The sequence below is a fragment of the Artemia franciscana genome, chromosome 2 (genome assembly GCF_032884065.1).
Source record: "Artemia franciscana chromosome 2, ASM3288406v1, whole genome shotgun sequence".
Taxonomy (NCBI): domain Eukaryota; kingdom Metazoa; phylum Arthropoda; class Branchiopoda; order Anostraca; family Artemiidae; genus Artemia; species Artemia franciscana.
Genome location: NC_088864.1, coordinates 30011106 through 30028027, shown reverse-complemented (window position 1 = coordinate 30028027; position 16922 = coordinate 30011106). Strand labels below are relative to the sequence as shown.

At 34.8% G+C, this 16922-nt stretch overlaps 1 protein-coding gene across 3 annotated transcripts in view; it reads left to right on the top strand.

Annotated features, from left to right (window-relative positions):
* The window catches only part of LOC136039976 (paired box protein Pax-6-like), a 54487-nt gene that overhangs the window by 25576 nt on the left and 11989 nt on the right, over positions 1-16922 (top strand). For 2 of the 3 annotated variants that reach the window (XM_065724046.1, XM_065724039.1), the window contains exons 3-5: positions 377-590; positions 5689-5971; positions 16721-16888. In XM_065724046.1, coding sequence (XP_065580118.1) covers positions 377-590; positions 5689-5971; positions 16721-16888 — 665 coding nt within the window. The remainder of the gene's footprint in view (positions 1-376; positions 591-5688; positions 5972-16720; positions 16889-16922) is intronic. The other variant, XM_065724051.1, reaches the window with a different exon arrangement.

The window sequence follows — 16922 nt, the reverse complement described above, 5'->3', positions numbered from 1 at the left end:
GCAGTGGCATTCCTTTTCTTAGAAATCTCTTTCAGTCACGCGTAAGCGAATAGTAAAAAAAAAGAAAAAAAAGAAAAACGTGGACGTATATTATACACGCCAAGTGATGACTTCGCCATTATTCGTATAACTCTGAGGCAATTTGAAAAAACGTCCAAGTGATAGGTCTTATAAATAAAGTCCAAGCAATATTGTTCACAATACTTGGGTATTGCCAGATTTTACAATTAGCAATACCTTAGCTGCTTCTATCCTTTGGAACCAAAATCTGTCCAATTTAATATGAACTTAAGTTCTATTACTTAAAAATCAAATTGCTTGGATCCTTTTTCGGGAAAAGGATTTGAGAACTTTGACACTTGTCCTTACCCGACAGAGCGAATGAATTCTCCCGGCAAATCTCCTGCAGGTACTACGAAACTGGTTCGATTCGACCACGAGCAATTGGGGGATCCAAGCCGAGAGTAGCCACTGACGACGTCGTTCAACGGATAGCCCAATTCAAGCGTGAGTGTCCTTCAATATTTGCTTGGGAAATCCGAGACCGGTTACTTCAAGAGGCAATCTGCAACAATGATAACATTCCAAGCGTAAGTTACTTCGCTTATTTGTATCTACCTGCTCTCTCTATTGAATTGTCAACCTATAGAATAGTATGGGACCAAGTTAAAAAAAAATAATCCAGGAGAGAGAATAAGGCGACTTACTCTATAATAAATCAAAATATTCTAAAGGAAAAAAAATGTTGGATGCTTGAAGGTTTTGAGCGGTTCTTTGGGGAGAAGATGGGAGATGTGCACTCCCAAGCCTCATTTCTGGGATTTTTTTGCACTTAGTTCCCTCTGAACCCAGTGTTTTACGCATTGCAAACATTATATATGGCAAAAAGGTTCAGTTTTAAAAACTAGGTAGACACAATACTCATTAAAATATCGAGTTTATTTCTGGAAGCAAAAACTATTTCTATTTTCACTTTATGACATTAATAATTAATTAATTAATTAACAAACTTTTATTTAAAAATAAAGGGTCCAATTGTAATTTTACTATTATTTAAGGGCATCACAGCACTCATTTTTCCAATGTGGGTTGAAAGTGTGATTCTAAATGTTTAAGATTTGATTCTATCTCCTGCGAATGTTAGCATCATATATATTTTTATTAGTTGAACCCATAAGGCTGGCCAACATAAATGTTGTTAGGGACGGCAAGCCTGCGAAAAATGTTGAAGGTTAGGAAGGTGGGCTGCAGTGGGAAAAAATGTTTTGCTACCACAAAAATTCAAGTTTTTCCGATGATTATACGACTTACATTTTCGATCTCCTGGGGGGTGGCGGAGTGGATTCCCTCTACCCTCATCTTGGTGATACTATGGCTAAAGTCAATTTTATGGCACATGTAAGTAGAAATTGGTTATTAAAGAAGTTGAAAAACTGCTTTTTCTCTCTAGAATATTCAGCGTTTTTTGGACTCAACCGAGGCAAAATAGCTTATTTTGTAGATATTCTAAAATAGGCTATGTAATTAAAATGGGAAGTTTGCTTTGAGCACATATGCGGTCTCATGTTATAATATGCCGTTCCATTTATAATCCTATTGCTTATGGTTCATTTTCTTATTGAGCCGGTAGTGGAAGTTCATTGAAACGTAAATTCATGTTTATACAGTATTCAACAAAACGCATCCGCTACCGGCATCTATGTGCTACTTGTTTCTCTAAGCCCATTTAGGAGTGATCCAGGCTGCCCGTACCCTTGGCCTCAGCTTACTTTCGTGTAGTTTTTACTATGTCGAGCAAAAGGTAAAATCAAAATCCAAGTCTACAAGCCTACGTATCTGCCAAGCAAAAAAAGACAAAGGCAATGAAAACTATACAGTAAATCAAAAGGTAACCTAACCCAACAGGCTGGATGCCCGTTTTCGAGTATGCCTGAACATGTTCTTATCTTATTGGCTGGATTAATTTATCTTAGACGGACAGAATCTGTCTAAACTGCTATATTCAATTGGCAGGGCAGATGGTAAATTATATCCAAGGCTGTATCCAAGGAAGGGGGGTACAGGACCTCCTCTCAAGTTTCTGAACAACTCCTAAAAGCGCAACAACAACGCATAAAATCAAATTTTTTATGCATTTTTAAAAAATTTTAACCCCCCCCCCCCCCTAGAAAATTAATTCTGGATGTACTTTTATTATATCTCGGGCTTTTTCAACGAAAGAATTAAGATAAAGCATAAATATAGAAGTGACCAAAATAAGAAGTTTACACATTTAAACTCATGTTCCTACTTTACAGTAAGCCTCTTCTTCTCCTCCTTCGTTCATAATTTATACCCTGTAAGAAAAAGTTATATCTCTTTGATGCTTGGGAATGAAGTATCTGTCCGTTAGGCTATGTAAAATAATATGAATCAGTTGTGAAATGTGCCAACATTAAATATTTAGTAGGCACATACACAAGAAGTAATTTTAAGGTGTTTCATATAAAGGGATGAGTCCTGGATCGTCAAAGCTTGAAAAAAAGACCCACAGGAAAATCCAAATAATAGGGATAAACTATAAAACCTTGACATTTCAGGGGGTATCCCTAGGTACGTGAATTACCAACATTCAAATATCACCGGAAGTTAAAACAATGTGGGCACTCTTTTATGCTGATTGCGTTCACATTGTGCGATGATTTCATTACATAAAGTCAATTTCCAAAATTGTTTTGACAAACTTAATTGTTGTAGATCGTCGGATGGCCATTATGATCAGTTTTCTGAAGATACAGAATCAGTTTACCATATTTTTATTTATATAATAAAGCTAATTAACAAAACTATCCCAGAGAATTTGGTAGCGCTCTAATTTATATTCCGTCAAAATTTTTTTTAAAAATTCTTGTACTGAAGCAATTTTCTGTCTATCTTTGATAAAATTAAGTCAAAGAAAGTAAGGAGCGACATTAAAACTTAAAACGGACAGAAATCACTCCGTATATGAAAGGGGCTTTTCCTCCTCAACGCCCCGCTCTTTACGCTAAAGTTTGTCTCTTTCTCTTAACTCTACATTTTAAAACAGTAAAAGAATGTAGACTTTACTACATTTTTAAAGTAAACTAATCTTGATGAAACTTATATATTCAAAATCAGCATTAAAATGCGATTGTTTTGATGTAACTATTGGCATCAAAATTGCCTTTCTTAGAGTTTTGGTTACTATTGAGCCGGGTCGCTCCTTACTACAGTTCGTTACCACGAACTGTTTGATAAGAGATTCATTTTTAATAAAATTCTTATACGTTTAAATAACACAACTAAAAGTCGCCATCTTAATAACTGAACTTTCACAAGAAAGAAAAGTTTAATTTGGGTAAGATGGGATTAAGATTTACTCTGCCCTGAAAGATTTCACAATGTTGTGAACTTCAGGGCGTGTTTCAATCATGGGCAGTCCTCTACCCAAAATAGATGGGAGCCTACCCTACCCTGAAGTTAAAATATATAGCTTTGAAGCCTCCCACCCTCTTCCAGTAAACCATTTATAGGTTTGTGCTAACTCAGAACAAATACTTGTAGCCAAGCCCCCTAGAATCATTTGCGTGAAATCTCATACTTTTCAGGTGACCTTTTTTTTGAATTAAAGATGGAAGACAAACAACTATGTCCTTGTCAGTAAAAACTATACTAACTTTTGTAAAATCTCTGTTTTCTCAAATTATCCCTTCCCAGAAGTAATGGAGAATATAAGGTTTGGATTCACCAGTGTTTTGATGACATTTTGTTAAATTATGTGATAAACAACGAATATTTTCTTTTTCTGTCCTTTGAAGATTCGCCACAACTTTTCAAAACTTTAAAAATATCAAATAATTATAGGAGGGGCTTTATCTTATCCTGAATTCTTGATGCGCCGCGCAGGCACGTGCACAGGATTTTTTGGAAGGAGGGGGCATTAAAAGAAAATAACAGATTATATTTGATAATTTGAGTAATAAGTGCCCAGGAATTGAGGAAAGTCTAGTTTTTGCCCCTACCCCCACTGTGTTTACTTCTCTGGTGTCATGTGTGCAAAGGTAACCCCATTAATTTAACGTCTAAGATACTGTGAAATTTTGAAGTAAAAGTAAATACATAATAAAATGAAAGATGTTTGAGCTATGAAATAGATTATCCTATGATTGAAGTTGCAGGAAATATTTAACTTGTCTCTTACCTATCAAATCTAATGCGAACCCTCAAAGTGACATTCACTGGAAAATAAATCCCCACCTAGTTATCCTTGTCTACCCTTATTGTCTACCTAGACATTAGGACAATATCAAACATGGCAAACATCATTTTTACTCAGAAATGATGTAATTTCTCACGACTGAACAATTATTTCCCGACTAACAATGATAAGATCACGCATATAATAGTTTTATGTAGAGCAATGCATGTTACACAGTAGGGATACTTTCATAGCTAAGCCGCGACAAAATGGGTATACGAAGGAACAACCCCCTGTTCTACCCTTTTTGTTATATCTAGAGGGGGTCCTTAGGTCAATGGTACTATTGAGATTATTATTTTACTCGAGACCCCCTTGCGATGAGAAGACTTTAATTCCGGGATAGCTTTTCCTTTAATAGAAAGCCTGGGACCGCCATTGTAGTTATCACAATAGAAAGTCATCATTATAAGTACTGAAGATGATTGGGAACAACACCTATGACATATGACACTGAAAAAAGTGAGAAGTTTGACAGACAAGAACAATTTGAAAGTTAAAAAGGCAAACAAAAGGTCACTTTATGTTATGAAGATCCAAAGTCCTTTTGTTTTTTTAATATTGAAATAGTCCGCCAATTCCGCTTAAACCTTTCCAGTCATTTGTTTAATATGAAAAAGCCCTTTGGAGCCAATTAAAAAGCGAGTACGTTTACATTTGTCGTTTCATCCTTTATTAGCTTTGATTTGTATTGCTTGCTTTTGGCACAAACGATCAAAAAAGAATGGGGCCTACACATTAATAAAAAAAATTAGTAAATATTGGTTAATGACCAGAGAAGAATTTTTTTTTTCAGGCCAGAAAATATGTACAACATGTAAAAAAAGCAATAAACTGGATAACTCATAAGTAAATTACATTTTATTTCATTCTTTTTTGTAGGCCTACAAGAGTCAAATGAAAATTTTCGCAGTATTTCAGTCAAGAAAAGTTGGACTTTTCAAGGCAAAAGATTAACCTGTTAATTTAAAATACAAACATTTCCTAACTGCATAGACTTGGATTAATTTCAAATATGTTTTAGCTACAGAAAAACGGAAAGGGAATCTTTATCTGACAGCTATTTTAAACTACCAAAGGCGGTAAAAATATTTTTGAATTTGTGGAGTGAAGTCTTTTGCAACCATTCATATACTGAACATTAACAAAACAATTTTTTTTTACAAAATACACCTCCCTATGCATTTAGGCATTTTTTGTCGTCTGATGTCATATTAAAAAAAAGAAACTTGGGTGAAAATCCTCAAAAAATAAGCTAAACATATGGCATCGTCAAACTTGAGAAGGCGTACCTTTCCTTTGAAAGCGTCGTTGTCATTGGACGAAATGTACTGTCAAGTAAATGCGTTTTATTTTAGATGGATAACAATAATGTAATCAGAAAATATTTTTTTGTAAACATATTATTAATTATTAATCATGTGTTGTAGGTATCTTCAATCAATCGAGTCTTAAGGAACATCGCATCTAGTAAAGACCTGCCAGGGCAGCAAAATACAGTGCAACAATCTGAATCCATGTATGATCGTTTAAGAGCCATAAATGGTCAGAATTCATGGTCACGAAATGGTTCATGGTACCCAAGTGGCTTGCCTAGCCAAACTATGGGAGTTGGGACATGCAGCCCTCCTTATACTCCTGTCCCAGGAGCTGTCAGTCCATCACTTACGTCAATTGGGACAATGAATGGCGGTGATATGACGGCTAAAAAAGGTATCAAGGATTTTAACTATTACACCTACCTGATTTACTTATTGATACAAACCCAAACAAGGACTAGCATTATCTATTGCTTTAGAAGGCTAAAAACCTATATTAACTAGAGTATTCAATTCTTGAAGCGGAGAAATTCAATTGTGTAGTAGAGAATTTTTAATTCTTTTTATATAGTTCTAAACTGTGCTCTGCATGTTTAGTTCTATAATATAAATGCATATTTTTTTTTGTTATAATGGAAAATCTAAGGTGTTTATCTCATTAATCATTCAACTTAATAGACTGTACAGTAGTTAAAAGTGTAGCATTCCGTCACAATAAATGAAGTATTTATTGCTAATTTACCAAGAATAAATTAAAATAAGTAGTAAACTATTGTAATTCCATCTTAAAGTGTACAAAATTTCAATTTTTTGGAACTCATGCTTTCTTTAAAACTCCTACTTCAAGTAAACCCAATGCCAAAAAGCCTCCACGATGCCAAAACAACACATTATTTTTTTACTACTTGTACTTTCGTGTGTGAAAAACTACAGCTAATATTCATCCTAGTGAATCAGAGCGCTAAGCCACCTGCAAAAGACGCAGCAGTAGACATTACCCCTCTATCCCAGCTTCTTTAAAACTACTGCATATATATTGTCTTTTAAGCTATCCCCCCACATTTTAAGACGTCACGTTAAAAATATCCTCCTAGCCTAGTCCGGAGCGTTTGTTTTTGCTTCTATCGTTTATTGGCTAGTCCTATATATATATTTAATACTCTTAAAAAAATATCAAAGAGAAAAAAAATCTGAAGCATTTAATCATTATCTAAGTTTTCATTTCTATTCTTTACACTTTCACTGGAGCCACTTGTCAGCAATATATCCTAGTTGATAGGCTCCTCGCAGACGATAGATACTTCCCGGATCTTGATTCCAAACATAATCAGCCTGTGAGATTCGAAGGGTTCTTTTCAATAAAAGTACTTGCCTCTATAATAAAAAAAAAACCTATTGCTTTTCTTAGTTTTCCGTTGCTTCGTCGGACGGCGTTCAGATATTACGTTCACTGGCACGCGCATAAAAAATCCCTGGGAAAATCCTGGAATTCGCTCAATAAATTTCCAATGTATTTGAAAGGCGTATCATTGACATAAATTCCCTTGGCTATTGCCAAGAGTAAGGGTCCGTTTTTTATAAGCTGGCCTTAGTAAGTAATTACTGTTGTTTATTTCACTAGCCGCTGTGTAATATCAGAGGGCGCGTGCGAAAGAAAAATGGTTGATTTTGTGATTTGTTTCGGATACAATCTGTCATGGGGACTGAAAATGTCTTCATACAAGAACGAAAATGTATCTAAATCATCTAAAGGATGTATGTATTGCTGTAAATATGGTTCATTTTACATGATACTACTAAAAAAATTGTTTTTCGTAGCCTAAGAGAAAATTATTACCAAATAAGTACTTAAAAGGTAAAATAAATGTTAGAAAATAAACAAATAAATTGAACAAAATAAAAAGGAAGTTTTTTTCATTTTTTTTTTTGCATTCAGGGCGTGAGTCTCCCTTCTTTCTCCTGTAGGCAACTATATGAATCTGGCTAACTAACTATGTGATATGAAGCATAAATTGCTTTAATGGCGTTGTTCCTAAATAAGAAATAGTCACTGTGCTAAAAATTCCCGAGGTAAGAGCCATTTCTGGGTGAAAGAATCATTCTACTGAAAATAAAACTTTTTTTGATTATATTACTCAAAAGGAGGGCTGTGGAGCCTGAGTCGGATTATTAATAAATTTTTGCTGAATGGAGTCAGAGTTGGAGTCGACATATCGAAGATTTCTGGTATAGATATCGGTTGTAACTTATAAATCTAGTTAAATGAAGCTTGAAAACAGGGCTGTAAAGTCAGAGTCTTAGTACGTTTTTGCTGAATGGAGTCGGAGTCAGAGTTGGAGTCGGTATATTGAAAATGTCTGGAGTTGGATTCGGTTATAACTTATAACCGACTCTACAGTCCTCTTTAAAGTCGATGCTGTGACTGAGGGACGTACCCACGGCGGAGGGATAATGCTCGAGAGCTCCCAGGGAAACAAATAAAAATTCACAAAATTCTGAGTAATTCTAATTTGAAATAGATTGTTTCTTTTATTATTATTATTATTGGGCCCTACTCAAAACAAATTCTGTGTATGCGCCTGCTATGACTAAAGTTTAACATTTATTTATTAATGATGAAAAGTGACTAAAGCCATATTCTTACAATTGTGCTGATACGAATCTTCTATTCATTCTACTCGGACTTCTTTTTATTTGCTGAAACTGCTTTTGTCCCTCTGACTGCTTCTGCAACTAATATCATTATTGCCTTATATAATCAAGTCAGTGGTCAAATCCGATTTAGATTAGTAGATGCCTAATGAGAATCTGAATAGGATGTGGAACGGACAGTGGATAATTGATGTCATGGAGACGCCTCATTGAAAGATTGGGCAAGGGCATTTTCTTGAAGGAAGATAAATTCCTTCTGAAGGCGGGGAATGGAACACTGATAAACTCTTGAATACTAGAAGAACCATAGTAGAACCGAAACCCCCTGCCCCTCAGAAAAAAAAACAAAAAAACAATGACGGCATAAACTCTTTTTTGAAATTTTACCCCCCAACCGATTTATTAGGTTTATGCCCTGCTGGAAAAATGTGTGCAGACCCCCTTTAATGATAACGCTTCTTTTCTTCAGACAAATACATGAGAATGGTCATGATTCTAATAAAATATATACTAAGTTGTGGTCTTACGGCACAATTTCAGAAAAAAAGTCAGCAAAATAGCTTTCCATCTCCATTTTAATATACATTACTTTTTTTTTACGTCTTCTTAAACAACAGATCTAAGCAGCAAATTTGTAACATTTAACTCGTAAAATTTACAGTCCCACTATTGCTCAGCCGTAAGTAAACTAATATACATTTATAATTTTTTTACTTTCAAATTAATGAAAAGAGAAATTGATAAAAAATGATGTTTGAGAACATTTTTCTGTTAATATTCTACGTTTGATGAATTTTGCTGAAACGTCTAAATTTGGGAAAATTTGTCCTGGATTATTTTATCAATGGTAAAATTGGTGTATGTCTAAACAGTAAAATTACCAGTATCGGTATACGGTAAAATTACCAGCCTGAGACGCATTAGTTTTATACCGAATTAAGAATAAATGGAACAGCTAACCCTGTGATCATGCAAATACTAACTTAAAAACTAAATAATTCAATCTTAGAATGAAGCACTTTGATCTTTAAATCTGGTCATATAAATAATGACTACTTTTTATAGATTAAAATTGATATTTATAATATATTTATAATTAATGACTGCTCATATAAAAAATGACAGTAAACAGCTAAGGCTTCATCGAATACTTGTATGTAAAGTAGTCTGTTTTTTGCCTCTATCGTCATCTGCTTTTTCACAAGCACATCAGCTTTAAAGAAAAGTATAGAAGCGCCTATTTTATGTGGTTCCAAAGATCATTCATTGAGCAACCCTTGTGACATTAAATACGTTTATATTTCATCAATTTGCATAAAAAGTATGAACTTTTTGAAACAGAACAATGGATGTACAAGACATCGGTCGTTTTAGCTCAACACCCTCTTTTGCCACTGTCACAGCATTGATTGAGACATCGAGGGATATTTCCCGTGTCGAGGGTTCAATTCCGTTTTGGCACACGTCTTAACAAGCCGTGTCGGCATTACAGATATTCTATCCTTCCGTCTATAATCAGGGAAATATCCTGAATAATAATTGGTGAATTAGCTCCATGTAATTCGAAAAGAGAATAGTATTGACAAAACTAATAGGAATTCATTTTGATAGTATTTTGTAAATTTAACTAACGAAGATAATTTTAAGTATCTACACAGAGATACTTCCAAATGCATAAAGATAATTTAGAAGAAAAAAATTATGCATCAATCAATGACTAATAGATATTAAGGACCTAGGTGCCAAACAAATTATTAAGCTCAAATTAATATTTATTTCAAGGGGTATTGTGAAATAACTGACCGTGTTCTCAGACAATTTTGGAGATCATGACACTTGGACGTTCAAAATCAAATTGAGTCAATGGTGGTCAATTGATGAGTTCGGAAAAAATCGTTTCGGAAGAACTATCCCCAAGAAAAATTTATCTACATAGGAGCTGCATATTCCTCTGGATATAAAAAAAGAACTAATTCAGCTAATTTGTATAAATATCACATATTCACTGACAATTTTTTTTTTTGTAGCAGCTCATTTTAAAATACGACATTCAATAAGTAAATTTCTAGCTCTGTGTGCCTCATAAATTCTGATAATGGTCACAAGTGTGGTGCGTTGTAGGAAATTTGCCCTTTCTTTGCATATAGTATTTGTTATTGTGAAGTATACAGATAATTTTCAGGGTGGGAGAGGAAGAATTTTTTTCGGGACCATTTTCGATGTAGAGAATTTTCCGTGGGGAAGGAAGTTTCTCGGGTGAGCTTTCCAAGGCAAATTATACACGGGGAGAATTTGCTAGAATTTCTTTTCAAAGTCCTCCGTATTTTTTCTTATTTGTCTCTGGTGACTCAATTTTACATGTGAAGACGTTTTGAGGGAATTGTCCGGGGAAAATTTTAGGCGGGATGAAATTTTCTTGGAGATTTTTCCGTGGAGGAGGGGCATTTATTTGGGAAGAATTCTCCGTTGGGGGAATTTTCTGCGGGAGAAACTCTCCACGGGGGAATTTTTATGGGAAAGTGTCCACTGGGGAGCATTTACGAGAAAAACATTCCCTAGTGCGTGATTTCCTCCATGATTAGAAAAAAGATCAGAAATTGAATATAAAACAGTCTTTTTCAAATGAAAGCAGGCTAAAGGGAAATTTCAATGCAGAGTTGTTAGCAGGAAATATTCCTGACAGCATTTGCAGCGAGGATGGAATTATCCGGGGGAACTTCGCTTGGAAGGAACGATCCAAGAAAAAATGTTTAGGGGTGAATTTCTCATCGAGAGGGCGCAGATTTCCCAGCACTATTTAAAAAAATGATCTGTAATCAAATTAGAAAACTTGCTGTTTTTTCAATTGAAAGTAAAGAGCAATATTAAACTTAAAACGAACAGAAATTATTTCGTATGTGAGGGGGGCTTCCCTTTCTCAATATTTCGCTTTTTACGCTAAATTTTGACCTTTTGTCCCAAATCTTTAAGAACGACTCCTGAACAATTTAATTAGATGAGCAACATTTTGAAAGTACTTAAAAACTTTAGTGTAAAGAGTCAAGTATTGAGGAGGTGGCAGTTTTCCTCATATAAGGATTAATTTCTGTTCGATTTAAATTTTACTGTTGCTCCTTGTCTTCGGTTTAAGAGACTTGTTTTTTTTTTTTATTTGATAATATATAAGGTTGAGTGTGAAGGACACTTCAAGGAAATGAAAAATATGGCTTGCAACTGATCTGGGTTTTATGGTTACAAAAGGGACACCACTATATTCAACTTTTTGTTTCAAACTTTTTAGATAACTTTTAGAAGAAAAGACAGATAGATTTTTACACGAGGTAAGAAATCGTTATTGTTGTTTCCCCGTTAAGGAAGGCAGTCAATGTTCTTATCACTTTCACGCTTCGCTGCGTGGTATTTCTAAACATCGTTTAGAACTTGGTGATAGCCTGGAACGCTGCCAAGGATCGAAAATATTCTGGAGAAGCTATGTATATATATTTTTTTAAGTAGACACATAACTGACTCTTGGAATGATAAAGGTTGACAATTTTTGTGGGACTAACAACAAGTGATAAGCTTTGTTTTAGGACAAAAGTATACCAACCAAATTTTGACAAAGCGATGACAAGGAAAACATCAGAAACATGCTCTAGTTGAAATGTTAGAATTTATACTAAATGATGAAAAAAACATATAATATAAATAGTAAGTAATTCTTTAATAAGAGCACCCAGTAAAAAGTTTCCAGTCATTAAGAAAAGTGTTAGCGAAAAAACACCCATCATAATGGAAGTGAAAGACAATGAGACAAGACAATAGGAAAAAGTTAAGAAGACCGAACTATTTATACACAATAAAGAAAACAGACCTCCATTAGGCTACCCTTTCTTAAAGACAGATAGTGATAGCCGAGTTTCATTACGTTACTTTAATAATTCCAGATATTAATTAAAAAGATAAATCTTATTTGCTAAGCACACCCATTTTAGCTGTCACAATATCATAGTGCTTCTATTCCAAGATCATTAAATAAATTAAACAAGATTCTAATTTCTGAATTTGTTTTATAGAGAATTGCCACTTTGATTAATTAACGACAAACTGAGTAGTTCATATGTCTCCTGTTGTATATTTTACCTCTTATAATGGTTTGGTCCCTGCATTGGGGATTGCTCTATATTGTTTTGAACTACAACCATCAAGTTCAACTAATCAAAATGCTTATAAGGGCTTAAAAGTTAAATATATTTCTTAAGTTTCAAACTAATATCCAAATATCCTGTCTGTTATTAACTAATCAAAGTCTGCTGAATAATACCTCTATCCCCTTTCCCCACCCCCGACTTTAAATGGGCACCTATCATGCTGAAACTTCACTTTTGACACCTTTTTAGATAAACTACAACCATTTTTGTAATATTGAAAAATTGTCTGAAATCATAGGAATCACTTTTGAATGTATTACATCACTGTTCTATTATTCAAAAATAAAGGTGTCATCATTTCATAGTAGTTGACATAGGGCGGTACAAAGGTCAAAAGCTAATTCGAAAACCCAAGTACAGCTGTTCAGTTTCAAAACTGCAACTCACCCCCAGCAGTCAGATGTAACTGTTCCCTCGTCCTCATATATAAAAGACGCTCAAGCTAAGGATTACTTACACTCTGATGATTTTATTTTTCATCATGTGTATTGCTAGGGTCGATATTATGCTCTCGATTTAAATGATGCTGAGCTATAAGAAGGAAGGACCCTGGCAGCGGGGACTTGAAACTGCTTTCCCTAACTAAAGAATCCATTATAATAGACAAGAATGATATTAGCTAATGAGAAAATATTCTTTTGTGTTGCCTTCACAAATGGACCTTTAACAATATTCAGTTTATGAAGCTATTCACTTAGTATAGCCTACATAATTCTTGAAAACGTCTTTGAAATGAAAGGAATGAAAACTACAATTCAATTTGAGGCATTATTATTAAAAAAAATCAAAATTTTAAGAATTTGAAATGGCAATATAATATAACAGAATAGCGTGGCTTTTGGGCATAATATAGTATGGTTGTATGGGGCTTTAGCTTGGGTATAGGGACTACCTGATTGAATTTAGTTAATTCTATTAATTTTATTTAGTAAGTTTAGGCAGTGTTATAGACTGGTATTTTAAGCAACAGCAATATGTTTGGTGTCTTTACATTTCTAATTAATTGGCCATTATCCAATATGGTGGCACCAAATGAATTATTTCATATAGGAATTTGCTTTCCTCGCCTTCTTCATTAACATCTTAGACAGCGCTCATTACTGATTTATAAGACCAGGAGTAAGCTCTACGTATAAAATCTTTATCAGCAGCCTGTATTGTAAAACATTAATTTTATGGTCAATATTTGCTCTAAAATGTATTATTCCAACAGCTTTACAATTATCGGCGATAGTGATGCATTTGAGGCACTCATATTGAAATGCATCTGCTAATAGCATTATATAGTCAAAACCTTAATAGGACGGAGCATATAGGATACTCAACAGAAAAAAAGAAGAAGAAAAGCTTCTGTTTTTACCAGGGATCTATCCACGGGGGGAGTGTTTACTGAATTACTAAACCCCCTCAAACAAACCCACTCACAAATATTACTCTGACTCGTAAATTGGCCATAAAAGTGGAGATAAGATTTCTCCATAAAAAGCAAAAATATTTCTCTTAATTGCAAATTGTTCTCAGAAATGCATCTAGAAACGTTTATGTTTATACCCCTTCCAAACAAACAATCTTTTGGTGAAACCCCTTGTTCCAATACATTTTTCTGGTACCCCCAAACCTGTCCCAAAAAAAACCCTGTATACGGCCCTGGGTTTTCCTTATCAAACAGTTCATGGTAAAGGTAAAGGATACGGCATTAGACTTTACAGTCCGTACCGGCGGTGCTGATCTCCGTTTCTTGGTCCTTCAGCCAGGAAGTGCAATGGGGGGTTGGGGGCCAGCCATCCTGTGCTTTCGCACACCCTTCCTGTTTACCTTCCCCAGATTTCTCCAGGTACCCATTTAAAGCTGGGTCGACTCTGGCTAAGCTTACAGAGTCACGCCACTGACCCCCGTCCCAAAACTGAAGAATTGGGTACACTGGGATTCGAACCCGCGTCCTCTCAGACAAGGGATCCCGAATCCAGCGCACCAACCCACTTTAGAAAATACGCCCCCCCCAAAAAAAAATCAAGCGATCTTAATAAGAATCATATAATCAGGTTCAGCATATCAAAAGGCCGCAACATAGAGGTTTTAAGCTCGAGGTTTAAGAGGACTTTCCATACTTAAGAGATTTTAAATGTGGAATTTTGTTTTCTTTTTCCAGAAGATACATTACAGATGTCTGTCTGTTTGTTTTTTGTTTGTTTTCCCCAAGGGATGATCGTATCGAACCGGTCGTCCTCGAAGATCAGGAGAGGGCTCATTTGAAAGAAAAGGTTCTAGAGCCCATTTGAAGTGACAAAAAAGATTGGAGGTCAACTAGCCTCCCTTCCTGGCCCATTTTTACCATAAGAAATCTGATAAAAATTCGAAGATAGCCATTTTATTTTAAATAGTTGAAAGGTCCAACAGCTAAGCCTTTGCAGATGAATTGACCCTCCGTAACCCCTGGGGAAAGGGCTGTTAGTTACGCAATTTACCTGTTGTTCACATATAGTATTTGTTACTGGGAAATATAAGGAAATGCTTTGGGTGGTATACTATGCTGGGGGTAAATTGGTGAATTTTCCATAGGGAGGAAAGTTTCTGGGGGGAGTTTTCCAGGAGAAATTTTTAAACACAAAGGGGATAAGCGGATTTCATTGGATGATTTGGAAAACATTCAAAAATTATAAAAAAAAAAAACAGAAGTAAGTTTTTTTCAACCGGAAGTAAGGTGCAACCCTAAAACTTAAAATGAAAAGAAATTATTCTGTACATGAGGGGATTGCCCCTTCCTCCGTTACGCTAAAATTTTTGTTTTTTTTTTCAAAATACTTTAAGAAACACTGCTCAAATATAAGGCCCGTTGAATTTGAATGAAAAATATTTAAAAAAAAAACTTTAAGACTTAAGTGCAAAGAGCGATGTTCGTTTTAAGTTTTAATGCTGCTCCTTACTTTCAGTTGAATTTGTTTTTCTAAATTTAATATGCAAAATAATTTACATGCTGATCCGAAAAAAACGTTCAATAAGTTTTTTAAACGTAGCAATAGTTTCCATCACGAGGTGAACTAGTAATTTCGTCACTATCGCAAAATGCAAGAAGTCTTTCAGTCGCCTACTAAGAAACTAACTGAGACAGCCATTGTAATTTATCGTCTTATATATAAATGAAATAGATATTGCCCCAACATAAACATGAAATGCTAAAGTTTACCAAAACATATAACATATAAACATAATAAGGTCTTAGATATATTCAGAGGCAAAAGAACAAGGAAAAAAATAATTACTGATCACATACAAATCTGGCTTTATGTAGTTAGTAAGTGTATGTAACTTCAGAGAAAATCCGTTCATATTCATATTGTAATTAAATAAAAAAGCAGTTTTTTTCAACTGAAAATAAGCAGCAACACTAAAACTTGAAGCGAAAAGATATTGTTGTGTATTAGGGAAGCTGCCACATCCTCAGCCTTTGTTCCTTACGCTTAAAGCCCTTAAAAAATATTTCTCTTTCAAAACCAAGGGTCCTTGTGTCTGATTAGTCTCTCCTAAGAATCAGGACAAAAAAGTCAAACTTTATCGTAAAGAGCAAGGATTGAGGACGTGGACGCTCCCCTAATATACAGAATAGTTTCTATTTGTTTCAAGTTTTAATCTTGCTCGTTACTTTCAGTTGAAAAACTTTTTTTTTTATCTAATTTCTGACTGCTTTTCGTATCATATATATCAGTATAAAAGTAAATTCTTTTGATATATCAATTGTTATCAAAATTCCAGTTTTTAGAAGTCTGGCTACCATTGGGCCGAGTTGCTACTTACTTGCAGTTCTTTAACACAAACTGTTTGATACACAAAGGGCGTAAATCAGTAGAAAATGTTTGGCTAGCTCAGATAGTGAAGCACTAGACTCACAGTTTTCGGGCTATGGGTTCAATCCCGAGGATAGACTTTCTTCCGCCTGTAAAAAATGAATATGTAGAATATATTCTTTTTAGGGTAAAAGTTAGATTTGGGGAAGAAATCGACATTAGACTGTTTTACGCATGCAGAAATATAAAGAATTCAACAAAAGGGGACGAATACCTTCTCTTTGTAAATGAATATTTACAAAGTTTTAGTTTGAGCAGGTCCACTCTATTTTCTCTCATGGCTGGGAGATCAGGTTAAGCCTTCCCCCTCCCAATGCCGTGTCTAAAACGTCGGGGTGCACATCCTCTTCCCTGTAAATATACTTTTTGCGTTTGTTATTCCATATAGCGATTTAAAGTACGAATTTGGAATTTAGAGAATTTGGATTCTTCTCTTTTGATACGAATGATTTTTTTTAGAAGATTCATTGGATGGCTTAAGCTCAGAAGAAACGTCTCGTTCGGCATCAGTTACCCCAACAGCGACTACCCCATGTGACGAAGACCAAGCGAGGCTGAGGCTCAAGAGAAAACTTCAAAGAAACAGGACTTCATTTACAAATGAACAAATTGAAAGCTTAGAAAAAGGTATAAATATTACTGCTGCACTCATGTAAATTAT